The sequence below is a fragment of the Platichthys flesus genome, chromosome 17, assembly GCF_949316205.1.
Source record: "Platichthys flesus chromosome 17, fPlaFle2.1, whole genome shotgun sequence".
Taxonomy (NCBI): domain Eukaryota; kingdom Metazoa; phylum Chordata; class Actinopteri; order Pleuronectiformes; family Pleuronectidae; genus Platichthys; species Platichthys flesus.
Genome location: NC_084961.1, coordinates 13,230,998 through 13,249,026, shown reverse-complemented (window position 1 = coordinate 13,249,026; position 18,029 = coordinate 13,230,998). Strand labels below are relative to the sequence as shown.

The 18,029-nt window shown below is 43.1% G+C and overlaps 1 protein-coding gene across 2 annotated transcripts in view; it reads right to left on the bottom strand.

The window, feature by feature from the left end:
- col16a1 (collagen, type XVI, alpha 1) overlaps positions 1-18,029 on the bottom strand; it is a 66,315-nt gene that overhangs the window by 15,103 nt on the left and 33,183 nt on the right. The window contains exons 9-41 of one of the 2 annotated variants that reach the window (XM_062409830.1): positions 14,717-14,767; positions 14,350-14,382; positions 14,143-14,187; positions 12,880-12,918; positions 12,681-12,743; positions 11,763-11,807; positions 11,575-11,670; positions 11,248-11,286; positions 10,702-10,746; positions 10,544-10,579; positions 10,360-10,452; positions 9,630-9,665; positions 8,690-8,725; positions 8,319-8,444; positions 7,520-7,564; positions 7,129-7,164; positions 6,985-7,038; positions 6,283-6,333; positions 6,050-6,193; positions 5,191-5,226; positions 4,327-4,434; positions 3,896-4,018; positions 3,759-3,812; positions 3,606-3,647; positions 3,196-3,231; positions 3,061-3,114; positions 2,902-2,970; positions 2,765-2,818; positions 2,402-2,428; positions 1,449-1,502; positions 1,272-1,316; positions 1,101-1,172; positions 395-448 (exon numbers count right to left, since the gene is read on the bottom strand). In XM_062409830.1, coding sequence (XP_062265814.1) covers positions 395-448; positions 1,101-1,172; positions 1,272-1,316; positions 1,449-1,502; positions 2,402-2,428; positions 2,765-2,818; positions 2,902-2,970; positions 3,061-3,114; positions 3,196-3,231; positions 3,606-3,647; positions 3,759-3,812; positions 3,896-4,018; positions 4,327-4,434; positions 5,191-5,226; positions 6,050-6,193; positions 6,283-6,333; positions 6,985-7,038; positions 7,129-7,164; positions 7,520-7,564; positions 8,319-8,444; positions 8,690-8,725; positions 9,630-9,665; positions 10,360-10,452; positions 10,544-10,579; positions 10,702-10,746; positions 11,248-11,286; positions 11,575-11,670; positions 11,763-11,807; positions 12,681-12,743; positions 12,880-12,918; positions 14,143-14,187; positions 14,350-14,382; positions 14,717-14,767 — 1,941 coding nt within the window. The remainder of the gene's footprint in view (positions 1-394; positions 449-1,100; positions 1,173-1,271; positions 1,317-1,448; positions 1,503-2,401; positions 2,429-2,764; positions 2,819-2,901; positions 2,971-3,060; positions 3,115-3,195; positions 3,232-3,605; positions 3,648-3,758; positions 3,813-3,895; positions 4,019-4,326; positions 4,435-5,190; positions 5,227-6,049; positions 6,194-6,282; positions 6,334-6,984; positions 7,039-7,128; positions 7,165-7,519; positions 7,565-8,318; positions 8,445-8,689; positions 8,726-9,629; positions 9,666-10,359; positions 10,453-10,543; positions 10,580-10,701; positions 10,747-11,247; positions 11,287-11,574; positions 11,671-11,762; positions 11,808-12,680; positions 12,744-12,879; positions 12,919-14,142; positions 14,188-14,349; positions 14,383-14,716; positions 14,768-18,029) is intronic. The other variant, XM_062409831.1, reaches the window with a different exon arrangement.

The following is an 18,029-nucleotide window of genomic DNA, read 5'->3' as shown; positions in this document are numbered from 1 at the left end:
CCCTCAATGAAATTAGACGAAACACATCATACAGTCGCAGCATTAAAAAAATCTACAGCTAACTTCAACACACTTTTGTCTTTGCATGTACTGTCGCTAAACTAATTTTTTCCCCAAGAACACGAGCAATTCGGAGGCTCAGAAGGATCTGACGCAGGATCCATAATGGGCTAAACATCTATATGTCTCATGTTCCTGCATGTTTCATGTTATACATCGATATATAGACACCAAGATACCACATTAATGTGCAACACAAACCAAACTTTTGCCATGATTCTCATTTGACAGATGTGGTAAAGATTGGATTGCATTTGCATTATTTAAACATGGGGCCCTCGGTCAGCGGTGAAGAGCCGCCTCTCCTCCTCCTCTTCTCTCTAATTTTACTTACGCTGTTTCCAGGCAAACCCGGGTTCCCCGGTATCCCGTCTTTTCCCGGGATACCCTGAAAGAAGGAACTGAGGTTGAACTTCTCTGTTTCCAATCGAGGGCTAGCCACTCCCATCTCCACGAGGCTTGAGGCAGAGTCAAAACCTCAGGGTAGAAATGGTCAAGGCCATTTCTGTCTCATATCAATTTACAAGTGCCACCTTTGTCAAAGAAATTACCTCTGCCATTCAGTTACCATCACCACATCTAATTTCTGACTCACACCTTTGACTCCCTGCAGCACAGCAGCACTTTATTTGAAGGTAGGTTTTAATCTCAAACTTAATCAAATTTATTATCTGGATAAGTATTTTTTTCTTAACTTTTTTTAATTTAAAACCAGACCTCCAAATAACTGTTCATGTCTTGACAGACATTCCCAAAGCTTGCTCAGTCGCTTCCCACATGGGTTAAAGCTTGAAGCACCGTTAGTTATTAATGCATTTTTCATGTCATTTAAACCCAGTTACTGCACAGACACTACGCATATATAATGTCAGTGCATTTTCGACATGCATAACGTGGACGAAGATGCCAAACATGTCACAGCCTTAGTCATGTAACCGCAAATACCCCCAAGCTGAAAAGCCGGTATTATAATCAGCTTGATCAATTCAGGCTGTTGGAGAAGCTGCTGAATTGAACATCCACATCCCCCTTTCTGTTACCTGGGTTCCGTCGTTTCCAATTCTACCCTGAGGCCCGGGTGGGCCAGGGGGGCCGGGGGGTCCTGGTAGGCCCTGAAACAACACAGTGGCATTAGAGAATTTGTTATATTGTTTTAGGTGGGAAGCACAGCCAAGAGTTATCAGACAGGACTGCTGGCTGACGGATCAGACCTGAGGCCCGGGCTGCCACATGTTTAACGAAGTTCCTGGAGCTCCCTGGAAGGCAAGAGGTGGTTCAAAATCAGAGCTGCACAGATGCTTGCACAAGCAGGATATACAGAAAGCTATTTCAATAAACGTGTGTCCACGTGCATCTTTTTGTGTGTCTGTGTGCAAGTGTGCACTCACAGGTCCGCCGACACCCGTGTGCGGCGTTACGCAGTTGCACTCTCCGGGTTGACCCTGAAATATGCATCAAAGAAGAGACGCATGAGAAAAGAAATCGAAAGTGAAACTCAAAAGGCTGCAAAACCGAGTCCTCATTCAACATTAAAGGACTCCTGGTGCTGCGAGTCAGAAACCTGGGCTTTCAGGACTATTTTTGTTCAGTTTTGCTAAATCCTGAAAATCTTTTCCGACAAAGAGACAGTCATGACTGCAGGTGGGGGAGGAATGATGAGAATTTATTTTATACCACTTTGTGAGCAGAAGGTGTAACTTAAATTACATTAAATGGTTCCTAAGAGTGTAAAGTGAGAAGTCCAATACGCTAACAGTACTATGATAGGTGTAATTCACCTCAAATCTGGAGCCCATGTCTAACGTCCTGCTACCCACCTGCTCTCACTGCTTTCCTCTGTCATCCAAGTATTATGTAGATGAGCTCACCCTGCATATAGGTAATACATGTTGCGTTTTTTGGTCTACCTCTCTTTGTCTTCCTAAAGTTTCTCCTCCGTCTTATCTTTATTGTTTTCTTTTGGCATGTCCCACATCCCCCCTCACACGCTGCCTCCACCACTTCCTCATATTTCCCAGCCTCTCTGTGACAGTCCGGGCTGGTGGCGCTGATGAATACGGTAATTAATAGTCTCGCACACACTCTCTCTTAAGGCCCCGAAACTGCTCTAGCCTGCCAGCAACAGAACACTTGTCACCTCTGTTGCTACTCTATCCATGCCGCGAGGACGGTGTGTGCATCTGTGTGCCAGCACTGGCGTGTGTGTGCGAGTGAGGCTGGGGGGGGGGAGAGGAGGAGGTGGGGTCCGTTGAACCATCTCTTGTGATTACCATCTGTTCCACCCCCTGTATATATGCAAAACCTTCCAGATCCCTTCCTCCAAACAAAACGGTAGACTTACCTTGTCCCCCTGAGCTCCATCACGTCCCTGCAAGAGAAGGAGACAGCACAAATGAACACAAACACACACACACGCACACAAACACCTAGTTACTCCTGCTTTGTTGTTCTAGGAGAAAGCCCTGCGTGCAGATCAGGGGACAGGGGATGAGATGGGAGAAGACGTTGCCTCTGTTATGGATCGAGGCAGACATCCTTGGTTACAAATGATGCCTAAATCAAGGACAATTCCCGAAGAAGCTAAAAAGAAAATTAGAAAAGTTTGATAGAATATATTTATAAACTATCCTCTAAACCACTGATGAACATGTACATACGCAAGTGAAACACACGCTTTATAAAATAAAGGAACATGACAACTCACGGGTCTGCCGTCGGCTCCTGGCTTTCCATTAGCGCCGGGAGCTGCATCTTTACCCTGTGGGTCAAAAAGTAAATAAAATAATGTTTGACAATATATGAAATTATGACATTAAATTTATGTGCAAAAAGATGTCCTACCGGGGGCCCTACTGCTCCAATGCCTGCAGGCCCCTGTGGTCCTGGAGGCCCAACATCTCCTCGAGATCCCTTTAAGCAGGAAACTGTGTAAGTTTCACCTGGTTCATTTGCATACAACAATGATGATTCGTTTTTTTTCATCGCTCTATTTTATGCCACCTTTTCTCCTTCAGGACCAATGGGGCCGACTGATCCTTTGTCTCCAGCTGGTCCCTGTGCAAAAAATTGAAACCAATTTGGAAATAGATGGAGGTGGAGTTGAATTGTAAGACTTGAAATATGAGTGGAACTTACAACAATTCCTGGCAGCCCTCTCGCTCCCTTTTCACCCTTTGACGTGGATGTAAAGGACAAGACAGGAAAGCCGGTTTCGATGGGGAGGAAACAAAGAGCAGAGTCTGCAGTGAGTGTGTTTTATAGTTTTTTCCCCGAGTTTGAAGATCCCATTATGAATCAAAGGGTTCGAGGGAGAATAAGTTCAGGATGGTTGTTTTATTTACAACCCCATGTCTTCACTGTTTGATCTGAGAGGCAGGAAATCTTTAAACGGTGATATCACAGGAGAACATGTTTTTCATTAGTGAGATCACAGCTGGTCTCCTTCTAAGAGCTTTGTGTCCTCAGTGAATGACAGAGCTGCATCATGTCGACATTAAACGTCTTTAGTGATCCACATGTGTTTTGTAAAGACTGGTCAGCCTTACTTGAAAGCCTGGAAGGCCGACCGACGCAGCTCCACTTTCTCCCTACAGGGGGCACACGACCACATGGATTAAGTTGTGTTTGCGCCAAGTGAACACGCACGATCCTCTGCATGTGTTTATAAATACGATAACACAATAAATGGACAATCGCACCTTTCTTCCCTTGGGACCGGCAGGCCCCTGCACACCTGGCAAACCTGGTTGTCCCTGGAAAGAAAACATGTGACACAATCGTCAGCAGTTCTCAGTGTTTAAAAGTAAATCAGTAAATGAGCACGAAAGCCCCTCACATTCCTGCCGGGCTTTCCTTCTCCTGGGGCACCAGGGTCTCCTCTCTCTCCTTTTGGACCTGGCACAGCGACACCCTCACCCACTGCTGTGTCCAAAGAGGGACAGCTGGTACAAGCATCACCCTGGCAAAATAAAACACATTTCGGAGCAATCAAACTCCCATTAAGCCAATCAATGTCCATCTTGAACCACTGGGAACCATCATTTGTCCAGAACAGTGACCACTGGCATCACCTGTAATTAGGCATCTTCCGTTATATTCACCCAACTAGATTTCTATCACATATGTGAGATGTCAGTGGAAAGAGAGTGTGCATGCAGCTAACAGGGTTACTATTGTTGTATCCTGCCAGTAATCACATGTAACAAGAGGAGAGATGCAAAGTACAGCACAGCAAGGTTGAATTGAATTAGTTCGTCACTCTTGTACCTTTTCTCCCTTGAGGCCAGTAAATCCGTCCCGACCGGGCTCTCCAGGCAGTCCTGGGGCTCCGTGAGTTCCATCCAATCCCTTATCTCCTTGATCTCCTTGTATACCCTGGTAAAATTGAAATACAGTGAAAAGGGGCCAGATGATTCCTAATACTGTTAAGAATAAAAATGCCTGATTGTGTTTCTGTGCTAGTAACTCTAAAGAGCAATGCTTTTAAGAGGTCTCCATGTTTTATTGCACACCCATGTTAGAACGTGGGCGATAGTTCCACTTACTGACAGTAGTTGGCTACTAGTCAGCCAAAATGGCCGTAAATAATAATTCAACATACTGTATTTCAAATTGGTTATTGGTCTGTTTATCCAGAAACAATGCCCTGTGTGATGGCACTGGGTGTTTAAAGAAACAGATAGGTAGTGCAACAATATAAGATGCATTGAATTAGATGTGCCTAAAATATCAGGATAATTACATCAGCTCCATTAATCTACCAACTTGCGATTGCACTTTGAAGTCCAAGCATGACGTTCATTTCAGTGGGAAAGCCTCTAGATAATTTAAAGAGCACTGGCTCTGTTAGTGGCTAGTTATTCCTTTTTTTGATAATGATGTTGCAAACGTCCAAGGAAAGACACACTTGTTTGTTCTTTAAACAAAGCAGAAAGCCCAAGCGCTAGAAGTATTTTTAAAAACCACGATGGATCATTTTCCTGTGGACATCCTCGCTCGCAGTAGCTGTCTAATTATAAAAGGAAGACTGCCTGTCTCTTAAGGCCACCAGTGACTCCAATCCGAGTCCCATTCCTCGAGGTTACACAGTGTTGTTATGTAAGGTAGAGACTGTAAGTGACAGTCAATTACCTGTTCTCCCTTTGCACCGGAAAGACCTGGTGGGCCCTGTGTAAGAAAGAAAGTAAAGGGTTTCTTACAAATACATGCAATAACATGCACATCAGTACACTCACACACACACACACACACACACAAAGAGATACACACACCACCCCACTAATATATAGTCATGCGCAAGTTTGACTTTGCAAGCCTCTTTCCATTCAGGTAAAATAACTATTGACTTAAAGCTAATCAGAGAGGCACGCAGCAGGTAATTGGGAGGGGAGATAGAACCCAACAGAGATTTATTCCACTTAGTAACAATTCTGCTGTAAGAGGAGAATCCCTGTGTATCCTATTTGTGTACAATGAGCTTTATCAGCTGATACTCCCTCTGGGTGACATCTTTCAGAATCTCAAATGTTGCACGAAGATCTATCTCAAACGCAGATGGAGCTAAATCACGTTCACTGTGGCAACAAAACTGGATCGTTGACTTGGTGGAATTTGTATTATGACATTTATAATTCAGGTAAGTAGAGATAAATCAGTAATTGATGTAATGGTGAATAAGACGGAGATCTTTATTTGTTCTTGGTCTTGGTTTTCAGCTACAACAATGATCCGTGGTAATTCAGTCGAGTTGTATTGTCTCATTCAGTTTTGATAAAGCAAATGAACAGTAATGAGTATAACAAGCTATAAAAGCACAAACAAATATTGCATTTTGAATGAAAAAATGCCATAATGCAAAACACTTCAAGTATAACTCTAGAATCTAAGACATTGCAAGGTCTTTATTTCAAAAAGCTGCTTGTGTACTTTTAAATTGAGCTTTCAGAGATATTCCTGAGATGACTATCTTTCTCCTGCACAGACATCGCACCTGTTTGCCATCGGCTCCATAACCTGCAGGTCCTGGTAGCCCTTGAGGGCCCGGTTCGCCTGGCTTGCCTCTTGTTCCGTCAGGCATTTTGTAGTTGGCAGGCCCGCTGCTACCCTCGGACGGTTGGCACACGCCGCACTCGCCCTGGGAAATGGCAGGGAGTCAGGCAGGTTAGTTTGCATGACGATCAACCTGAGTGATGCATTAAATGCAATCCATATGTCTGCACTTACCCTCTCGCCCTTTAGGCCGGGCATACCAACACCTGGCAGCCCTTGAACTCCCTGTGATAAGATAAATATAATATTAAGTACAGCATAAATAAAGTAAAGTAGCAATTAATGGTTTCATTGATTACCTTGAATACTTCGGCCAACCAGGGCTGTTTCATACATACATTTCTAGCCATATATGATCACAATGAGCTCTGAACAATGAAAACGAATCGGTTAATCCGAGTCCAAAACACTTTAAAAGTTCTCTAAAGGCAGATTTGAGATATAATGTTCAAGTGGCCAGAAACACATTTTGCTAGGCTACCCTGACACTGATACATCACGTTCACAAAAATTGAATCAGAGAATCTCTGAGTCGAAAGTGACCACTGGTGCTATATTGGAAAGGGTTCTCTTGAAGCGTTTATAACATAACACATTCACAAGGCAAAATTTTGGAGTCGGATGGGTATTCCTGTTATATTACATTCACAAGAAAATCTGATCACAATGACCTTGAATCATCTTATCCCTTTTTTTATCAAATTTTAACAGCCAAGGGCTACCGCCGTCACAGAGGCATAAGAACAGAACAAACTTAACAACAAGTTTTGGAGTAACATCGAGGATCAAGTCTTAGATCGAGCTATCAATACTGCATCCAGCCTTCCACTCCACACTCAAAGTTTGTTATCACACTTTTCAGCGCTCTCATCTTACCTGTGAGCCTTTCTGTCCATCCTTGCCAATGGGCCCCCTCGGTCCAAGCTTTCCCTGTCATACAGACACATTTCATTTCACAACATCACAGAGCCAGGAGGTGAGGCGATACATTCTGTTCCAAAGAACTGAGACTGAACTTACCGGCTTACCATCACCCCCTTTGCTGCCTGCACTTCCCTGCAGACAAGGAGAATAAGAAAGAGCTTTGCAGTATCTGAACTTCACAAATTGATAGAAAAAAAAAAGAATGTGACTTTTAAAAATTGGTAATTCACATTTTATAGTAAGCTGCACCCCACAGGCTGCCATGACAATTTTTTTTTTTTTCTCCAGTACCTTAGCTTCTCACTAATAAGTTTCCCTATGGCAGGCAGTTTTGGGCCCTAAACTTTGCGCACTGCTGTGATTATCTCCCTCATGAAGTCTATTAAGAACCCTTCAGAAACATACTGAGCGAGTTCCCCTCATGTGAGCCTAGTTTGCTTATTGAGGTCACCTACTCTCAGTCCTGTTTCCTTTTTATGTAACTTACCTTTTCTCCGCTAAGGCCAGGTGGTCCTTCCTTCCCAGGCTCCCCCTGCGGAGCAGAAAAAGTGGATGATATATCGCTCAGATGAAGCTTCTTTTCACATGCGAGTGAGCACAACGACAAACAAAATCAGAAAATAGAGATGTAGTCAAACAGTACCATGTGTGTCATTGCTTCCTTTCAGCAAAACCAAAGTCATCCAACGACTAGAAATCACCACCAGTCCAGTTTCAGTCTACATATATTATTCTTCCAGATTTATGAGGTCACTGTGACCTTTGACAACTGAAATATAATCAGTTGAAGAAATGATCTAAAAGCAGTCTTGCTATATCATGTTCCAGAGGCAAGATCATGACCTTAAACATTGGTCTCTGACCACATGAATCAGTTAATGTGTGAGTCTGATTGAACATTTATGCCAAATCCAAACCTATTATCTAAAGGTGTTCTTAAGATAACACATTTTCAAGGCAAATACTAGTTTTGTGAGGTTGCAGTGACCTTGACCTTCATTGTTTGTGCAAGTTGTGATATTTCACATCCACAAGATCAAGAAGCCTCCGTGACCTTGACCTTCAATCAAAATCTGTTTTTGTGCCAAATTTGAGAGTATTCTCTTAAGGTATTCTTAACATAACGATACGTTTTATTTAAGTTCCTTTGACGTTTGATAACCATTTTCTAATAAGGAGGCACAATGAGAGGTAGTAAGTGTTGATTGGTTAGGTTCATCTTTCAATGCTCTGTTTTTTTAATACAGCACTAGAATCAAATACATTTTCAACTAGATTAAACTCACTTGTTCTCCTTTCTGTCCAATCCCAGACTCTCCCTTCTCTCCCTTCTGTTGCAGGGTTTGGGTAATACCGGGCAAGGGGTTAGAGGGGAACTCTCCGAGAGTGGGGCACACAGAGCATTGCTCTCCCTAAAGCACAGGGACGGATCACATTCAAATATTAATCCATATCAACAAACATGTAAATGAGGTGTCATTAGTGAGGAAATGTTCTGATGCTCTATAACGGCTGTTCCTGTATTACATGAGCAGTTCTGGAAAGAAACAATGCAGCGCATACCTAATTAGGTGAGTCTGTCTCGTTGACAGGAAGATAAGGCCGACTAAACAATAAATAGTTCAAACCTGAAGCCTAATGAAGACTCTAAACTGACCTTTTCTCCTTTGATGCCATGTGATCCTGGTTCTCCCTGCCAAAACACACACATACACAAATTGAGAACAGCAAATTAGTCCCGAGCACGTTTGCTTTGAGATCTCGTGTTTCTACATGGTGTTGCAAACATACTAGTCATTGGAATTAGGGCAAGGCCCAGTTTTGTGGCATTTATACACAAGACAGAGCAAAGGGCTTAACAGAGAAAAACTAAATGACGAAGATGTTTGAATGATGGAGTATTTGGGCCATTTTTAAAGAAATACTATTCAGAGTTTAGGAGAATAAAGTCGTCATATTACAAGAGTTGGTCGTAGGGATACAGGAATAAAGTTGTGATTTCAGTTGGATCTGTTTGCCATTCAAAGCGGTTTGTTCAAGATTTTGGATCAGAAGGGGTGGAACTCCAACGAGCAAGACTTCTCTTTGTTGCTTATTTCCATTTTTGTAACTTTATTCTTGTACTATTATAACTTCAATCTGAAAAACTGTGATTTTTTTTTTCTTCAATATGGCCCTGATGCTCAATCGCAGGATTTCATTTAAAAAAAGGAAACAAAATTGTATATTAAGCCCATGTAGATGGGCATCAGCAAAGTGTAAGTAGGTTGATGTGGGTTGGTGGTATTCATGCATATATCTAAAGTTTGTGTGTGTGTGTGTGTGTGTGTGTGAGAGCTTTGTGTGTGTGTGTGTCTGTGTGTGTGCGTGTGTGTGTGTGTGTGCGTGTGTGTGTGTGTGTGTGTGTGTGTGTGTGAGAGAGCTTTGTGGAGTTTAGTTCAGACAGTTTCATTGCATCTGCTTTAGGACTGAGCCTTCTGCATTGCTGATGTTAGCACGTCTGATTGTGTGGGAATGCAGATGAGTGTGTATAGGTCACGCTTCTGCAGAATATGAATGAATCGCATGCTGTAAACGAACGAGGAGAAACTCTATACCTTGTGTCCCGCCTTGCCATCTGCACCTTGAGGCCCCTGGTAGATGCAGGGAGACAAAAAAGAGGAGAGGAGCTGTGATGAGCCAGAAGTAAGACTGTTGTTAGTTCAGCTTTGTTAGAGTGAGGTCGTATCTCACTCCCCCTCTCCGTTGCTCTGCCTTCTTCTTCCTGCTGCTATAACCAGGTATGACAGATGGATGCTGGCACTATTGGAAATCGTTGCACAGAGAATCTCATAAGGCTCCAGATTTATATTCTTTTTTCCCCCCATAAATAATTCCCCATTCACCTGCTGGGGTAAGAGGGAAGATGAGGAAGGAAGAGAAGAAGAAGAACAATGCGCAGTACGTTGAGCTCTGACTCACCGGAGAAAGAAAGAGACACCTTAAGATTACATTACAAATAAATGACCTTTTGCCTGGGAGAATAAAAATGTTGACGGCATATCACGCTTTCCCTCCTTGAGCTGCTGCACCATTGTGTGAGTTGCAAGGGCAAAATCTATCTCTGAGAAGGAAAAAGCGTCATACCTTCCCTTTTAAAAAAATGATAAAAAGAAAATATAAAATATATACAGTACTAAATAAAAAGTGCACAGGGTTCGATCGTCAGTTACAGAACGTGTCTACAACCCCCCTAATAAAACATGTAGCGAGATCATAAAATCCAAAATTCAGGACAGCCTCAGAATACATTACAGTGTGACATTGGTTTTGATCTGTTGCACTTACAGGCACTCCTCTTTCTCCTATCCCTGGTGATCCGGTCTCTCCTTTAGGGCCGGACTTCCCTGGCAGCACAGGGCACACTTCACACGGGTCACCCTGAAGATTTGAACACACGGAATGTTGATGAGACGAAACACAGACACAGAGATAAAGGGTTTGCAGGCGGATGTCTACGGGAGTATTGTACCTTCTCTCCCTTGTAGCCCCCTGGTCCTCTCGGTCCCTATGACAACATCAGAATCCCAGTCAGACACTGATGCAGCGGCACACAGTCAGATAACTGTCTATGGGAGGCTCCTGCATACATTACTGAATATCAATCAACGTGCAGAAAGAGTCTCTCACCGGATCTCCCGGCCCTCCATCTTGTCCTGGAGCTCCTGTGTTGCCCTGTCAACACAAATCACTGCGTGAGTCATAAGAATATCGTTCCAGTTACCCCTGAAAACCGTCCCCATGAAAGCATCTCTGTTTTATTTCCTCTTTGTCATTCTGGGTTTTGGTGGCCTCGGGACTGTAAGAACTTTTGAATCCACAGAGGAGCATGCAAATCCTCAACTAAAGTAACAAAAATCAAATTGAGTTATGATGTTAATATGCTGAGGCTACGTCCGCAGAACACTCAAAGCATATTCATGAATACACTATGAATTAAATACTGTAGAGTAAATCAAATTCAAGTGGATGAAATTAGTTATATCATATCATAGTGAATTATTATTGTATACTTGTCTTTATTGTTTTGTAAAATTATTATTAGTTTCTTTTATGATTTTTGAATTAATTTCATTTAACCCTTACCAAACACAAAAGTGACTCCTTGCTTACGAGAACACATGTTTGTTTTAAATCTTGATCCCTTTCACATGCCAGAAAATGGTTCAAACCCACCTTGTCTCCTTTTGCACCGCCCGGTTCACCAGGAAGACCCTGACAGGGGAAGAAAGAGGGACACACATCTTTTAAATTGCCTTTCTGGAGATGCCTTTAGGCTTCTGTGAAGGGCAGGGAAAGTTGCTGCAGAAGAAGGATACCTGCCAAGTCCTGCCTGGCAGGTCTAAGAGTATTGTAAATTAAAACTACTTTTTTGTTCAATCCGAGACCGTCTCCGAGTGGAGGACATTAAGGTAATCAGTGGAATGACACCATCCAGTTAGTGCATATTGGCTTCTTTTTTTTCTTCCAGACTTCTTTAATATAAAAAAAAAGCACACTCACTGGTGAGCCTGGTATTCCAAATCCTGGTGGGCCTGGGCGTCCAGGCTTCCCTGGCTCCCCAGCCAACCCTTCAGGGCCCACCATACCTGGGGTTCCCTGAAAAACAAGTTGAAAACAGTCCTATTAAACTGAGCTCAATGTATGTGACAGGTTGATGGAAGAAACTCTGAGACTTGATGCATGCAGACCTTCGATCCCTTCGGGCCGATTACACAGACGGACCCTCCTCGACTCTGGGGAATTGTGACAGACAGAGAGGGAAGTGACAGTATCAGTAAGGGTCAGAGACATCATCAGACAAGTATAATCAAGCGAGCTGTGCAGAAATCACCGAAATATCTTCATCTTGTCAAAGACACTTCTTTGATTTCCCTCATTTGTTTTATATAACACAATCAGAAAAACAAAGAGGGAGAATAGCTGAGTCTGTACGATGTTTTATCTCCAGCCGTGCATATGCAATATTTCCCCGCCTGCCCAATTCAAGTAATATCAACAAGCGCATTCATATTCACAGTGTCAGACGGATGGGAGGCTTAAGAAAATCTATCCTCCGCCAAATCCATTCGTCGGCGGCAAACATTTAGCCCAGCGAACAACTCAAACGTGAGTGTGCGTCTGATGCTGAGAGGAATATCTCAGAGCACACACACGTTGTAATTTGTTCCTCCATACTTTTCATGCGTCTACAGGATCACTGCGCTGAACAGGGAAGATTAAAAGGTTTAAGTCTTCCTGAATAGGCGCCTGCCTGCATGAGAGACGCAGAGCACAGTCAATGAGGCAGCATTGATTGTGCAAGCTTTGTTGCTCTAGCCTAATCTAACAGGCATTAAGAGGCTGACTTAACGCTATAGAAGGGAGGAGGGGAGTCCGAGCTTAAACAGCAATACTGTATAAGTTTACTGGGTATCCACTCTCAGTCTGATAAAGCTGTGAGTCAGTGGATGCGTGTGTTTGTGAGTGGGTCCTCACAGTGGCATTTACCGAATTGAAATTGTTGTTCTGAGCTTACATGGTTGAAAATGCCCTTTCATTCATTCTAATAAGAGGAACAGGAAGTAAAGGAGAGCAAAAGCCAAAGAACTCAAGATAAAAACACGTACGTCCCTCCCTGGGGTTCCTGTGAGACCTTGTTGACCGATCTCTCCCTTCTGACCCTTGTCTCCCTGGGCAGTGCCAAAGGAAGCCAAACAGAGAGAGACAAATAGAGGTGAAAATAATGTAGGGTTAGAAATTAATTACACGATCGTTACAGGGTCGTATCTTCATTGTTGATCACCAAGATTTGCTTAAACCTTTCACCTTGTACCCAACAGCCTCGCCCCAGTTGGCGGGCGCCGCCTGCGGAGAGAAGGAACGGAGACGAGATCCAGATCAGTGACTTGGCTCGAAAGAGAGATTGCACACACACTAGTGGAGCATGGTACCAGCAGCACCCCTATGCTCCTCACACACACACACACACACACACACACACACACACACACACAAACGTACCCACACAATCTGAGAAACACAGGCATGTATGTATATCATGCATGAAAAAAGTCAGTGGTAAGTACAAATGCAAATACCATGGTGACCAATATGTCTCACTCAATCACAAAAGCCACAGCACAACTACCACAACACAACTGCTAAAGTCACACAACAGAAACACAATCACAACGGAATTGAGACAACAGTTGTTGACATTGAAACAAAAAGAGCTATACAAGTCACAGACGGGGCCATCTTTCATTGTCAACATCCTTGGACGCTCAATGCCACTGTGCTTGTGTTTCTGTTATATGGTTTCTGTCGATGAGTTGTGGCTTTTGCATTTGTGTGGTGGCTTCTGCAGTCGTGTTGTGGCGTCAGCACTGGAGTTGTGTCTTCTTCATTTGTGTTGTGGCTTTTGCAGTTGTGTCAGGGCTTCAGCCATTGAGTTGTGGCTTTTTCATTTGTGATGTGGCTTCCGCATTTGTGTTGTGGCTTCAGCCATTGAGTTGTGGCTTTTTCATTTGTGATGTGGCTTCTGCAGTTGTGTTGTGGCTTCTGTAGTTGTGTTGTGGCTTCAGCCATTGAGTTGTGGCTTTTTCATTTGCGTGGTGGCTTCTGCAGTTGTGTCGGGGCTTCAGCCATTGAGTTGTGACTTTTTCATTTGTGTTGTGGCTTTTGCAGTTGTGTCAGGGCTTCTGGAGTTGTGTTGTGGCTTCAGCCATTGAGTTGTGGCTTTTTCATTTGTGTTGTGGCTTCTGGAGTTGTGTTGTGGCTGCAGCCACTGAGTTGTGGCTTTTGCATTTGTGTTGTGGCTTTTGAGTTCTGTTTTCTGTAAATGTGCTTGTGTGAGATGTCTTGACCACTGTAAATTACTGTGCATGAGTCAGATGCATTAAAGTTTAACTTGTCATAAGTACATTCATGCAGATAAACATTAACACACTAATAAAATAAGATACATAAAAAGCACAGTTTCATTCTAACTGCATTGATATTGACACTGGATGGTTATAAATTGGGTTTTGAAAGAGATCACATTTATTAGCTGGAGCGTTTGCAGGGTTGCAATGCTGTTGCACTCACGGAATCGCCTTTGTCTCCCTTCTGGCCCTTGGATCCCTCTGTGCACTGAGGTTAGAGAGACGCAGTTGGAATGTTTCATCACGGAACACTTTTTGGCAATAAGAAAATTCAAGCCTCACACTGCTCCGCATGCCAAACAAGGAGACAATGCTTTTCAGTAAAACGAGGCACGGTACGAGAATGAGACGCAATGGAAAAGTTACTTACTGGACCTGAATGGGTGCCAGAACAGTCATCGCCCTAAGACGGAGGGAGGCAGAGGAGAAGAATGATTGGTTGTGGAGCCAGCATCGCTCTGTATTAGAATACAGCAGCATCATATTATGTGTGTGGGTGTGTGTGTGTGTGTGTCTGATGCTAGGAATTACAGTTAAGTGCTAAACATGTCTGGGCAAATATGGTGACATCTTACATTCCTCTGATATTAGCCTTACTACATGCACACAAGCTAAACACACACACACACACACACACACACACACAGACACACACACACACACACACACACACACACACATACACACACACAGGTCTGAGCGTCTGTACAATAAATGCTTATGTCCTTCGTACTCACCCGGTCACCTTTTTCCCCTTTCAACCCGTCAGCCGCACCTATATTTGCTACCTGCAACACACACAATCAAACACAGTTACACACAGCATCATAGTCTCATCATGTTAAAATGGAAAGAAGTGAGAGTAAAGATCAGTGATCCTCAAATTTGCTTCTCTATTCAAGAGTAAACAACCAGCACACTACAGACAGACGAAGAGAAAGAGACAATCATTACAATGCTGTTTAATATTCACTGAAGAGGTTGTGTGTCTGAATGAAAGGAGGTTTTATCACGTAAACGTCTTGTAGTTTCTGTAGCCACCAGGTGGTGGCACTGTTACACAAAACTACACTTTGCATCCATCCCTGTGCTGCTACAGTATGCAGTTTAAAAAAGGATGGGCATGCACACACACACATACACATACACACACGTGCACATGCATACGCACACACACACCCAAGGGAGATGGAGATCAATAGGAATGTCTGATTCCCAGAGCACAGGAGTGAGCAGACCAGCTGCTCCTCACAGGAGGGCAAACACACACACACGCACACACACACACACACACACACACACACACACACACAAAAACACACACACACACACACAAACACACACAAACCAAATAAGGATAATCATTATAAATAACTGAAGCATTTTTAGCGGAAGCAAGTAATTAAAGCCGAAATCCCCCGCCCGGTGTTTCTGGGAGCGTTGCTTTCACACCAGGAAGTATGCATATATTGAAGCTATAACTACGAACTTGCTGAGATGACGACAAAGGGCCAGTAACAGCGCAAATATGATGTGTGACCCCCCCCCCCCCTTCTCTCTCTTACATGCTACAAATCTAGCAGTGGCTGGCTCAAGCTGCAATGATGAGTCACTGTTTCCCAGCTCGTCTCTGCCCGGAGGCTTAGTCGAGTGGTCATATAGTTCCAGTTAATACCTCACAGGCCTTGTCTTTGTGTAGCCTCTTCTAGACATTGCTGGAAAGCAGATGAGTAGCCCTTCTTATGGAATTGCACTAATATCTCCCTGAAATCCCATGAAATGTCTTTGCTGCGATTGCTACTTTATTTAAGATGAATGTTGTGTTTTGTTAAAATAATTTCTATCGGTCTTGTCTTTATACTGCACGTTACGTTTTGGTACTTGTTGCTACTAGTTGGGCGGCTGTGGCTCAGGGGGTCAAGCGGTTGTCCTCCGCTTGTCCATCCCCAAACCATATACTGGTGCAAAACATTGCCTGTGAAGCGCTTTGAGTGGACATCAAGACTAGAAAAGTGCTATATAAACAGAGACCATTTACTTATTGTTTCCCACAGTTAACATCATATTGGCCATTGCTAACTTATGAGAGAGTAATTATTTCTTATTAACAGGATCTCCGTGTTAATATATTAAATCCTTATATTATTGCTGGTATGGCAGAACATCGCAGACACTCTAGAGAGCAAAAATAGAGAGGTTCATTTTAAGTTTTCTTTATGTCTAATAAAAAGCTGTGTTTTTTAGCATATTCAATTCTTATTTTTTGGCCACTTGGGGGCAGCGTAACAGTGTAACAAAAATACGAGAAACAACCGGCAGAGAAGACTTTGTGTGAAATAACTTTCATTAAATTTATATTTAACTCACAGCTGACTGTCTGTTTTGTATTGAATAACTGTAATGAAAAAAGTTAATATCGTCAAGTATTTCCTCCTCTTATTATTCTTCTTGTGCTTGCTATTATTATCATTATTAGTAGTAGTGGTTGTAGTGGTGGCAGTAGTAGTAGTAGAAATAGTAGTAGCAGGTGTGTAGTGTTTACCAGCTAGTTTCTAAATGTTTAAAAACTATGCGGGAGTAAGGACAAATGTTTTGGAGACAGCTTCCCCTGTGTTCATCACTACAAGTCGTGTCTTACATGATATACATAGTGTTTCATCGTATCGATGGTATCCGTTTTGTTGATAAGTTTCCCAGTAAACAGTTTAAATGTTGGCACGAGTATCCTCATTGGTCGTGTCACATTTAAGTATTCAACATCCAAATGCTGTAAATAGGCTCAGTATTAAAAAACCCAGCATTTCAATACACAGACACTCATTCTTCGTTATGCACGCCAACTCCGATGCTCATTTATTAGTTTAAGCATCTCAAAAGACTGAACAAGATCAAGGCTGAATTCCGTCGCCAACATCCTGTCGGTGAGGAATGTTTTTGGGGTATTTAAACATCCCAGTGGGTTCTGGTTTTGGCATTGTCTCTCTGTCTGCCAGATCTCGACACAACAAGGGCAAGGACCGGCACATAACTAATGGAAATCTAATGCTGGCGTAAACATAAATTCACAATCCTCCCGGGTGGTAATTCTCATAATCAATGTAGAGCTGTTGCTACTTTCACAAATGCGGGATAACTTTCTGTGATCTAACAGAAAAGACAGGAAGTACAGACCCTGGGACTTTATTTTTGGATGAACCTCTTCGGTTAATAGATTGCTGCTGATTGGTGGAGCTGAGCCTTTTGACTCGCATCACCATGAGGCCAGTGATGAAGCAGGAAAAAGCCATAAAGGAATAGCGTGACAAGAACACTGTGATGAATATTGATTTCTGCCTAAGCTTTAGAGTCGTGCGGCAGAAACCACATCTCCCCTTTATTCAGATCATTTATTACCATAATAATATTAATAAAAAGGCCTGCCTGGTGTGATTGTCAGCATTGGTAGTGCAATGCATAATAACATGATATCAGGTTGTATTATCACTGGATCCCTACGGGTGCTATGCTGATTTTTTTACCTGAGAGAACGGCCGCCTGTGTAATTTGACCAAATTAAATTCACGGCACAGAACAAAAGTCACTTTTTAGATCTTTGTGCCCCCAGTGGCGGGGTAAGCAGTGCTCTCAGCCCAGGTAATAACCTACATTGAGGAAGTCAGGGGACAAGGCCAGCTGCATTAGTAAGTACGCACAGGAGCAACATAATGAAGCGTCTGGAGTTTTGTATTCTATTTGTGCACGGAGCATGCCCATTGTAGGTGAATGACAAAATTAATAGGCAACAGCAACTCCCGACTGAGACTCGGTGCATAATGAGGTGTAAATCAGCCCTCAGTCAGTCAGCAGGCTGGGTACGTGTGAGGGAGGGAGGTGGAGAGAGAGATAAGCTTTTGCTTTTTCTCACCCCATGCACAACACAAATACACACAAGGTCAAGACGCACACACATGCACACACCAGGCCTGCGTACTCTTTATCCATCCAATGCTTATGCTAGACCCCACTTCAGGATGCACTGGGTTAAAGCGAGTGCACAAATTGGACTTCATT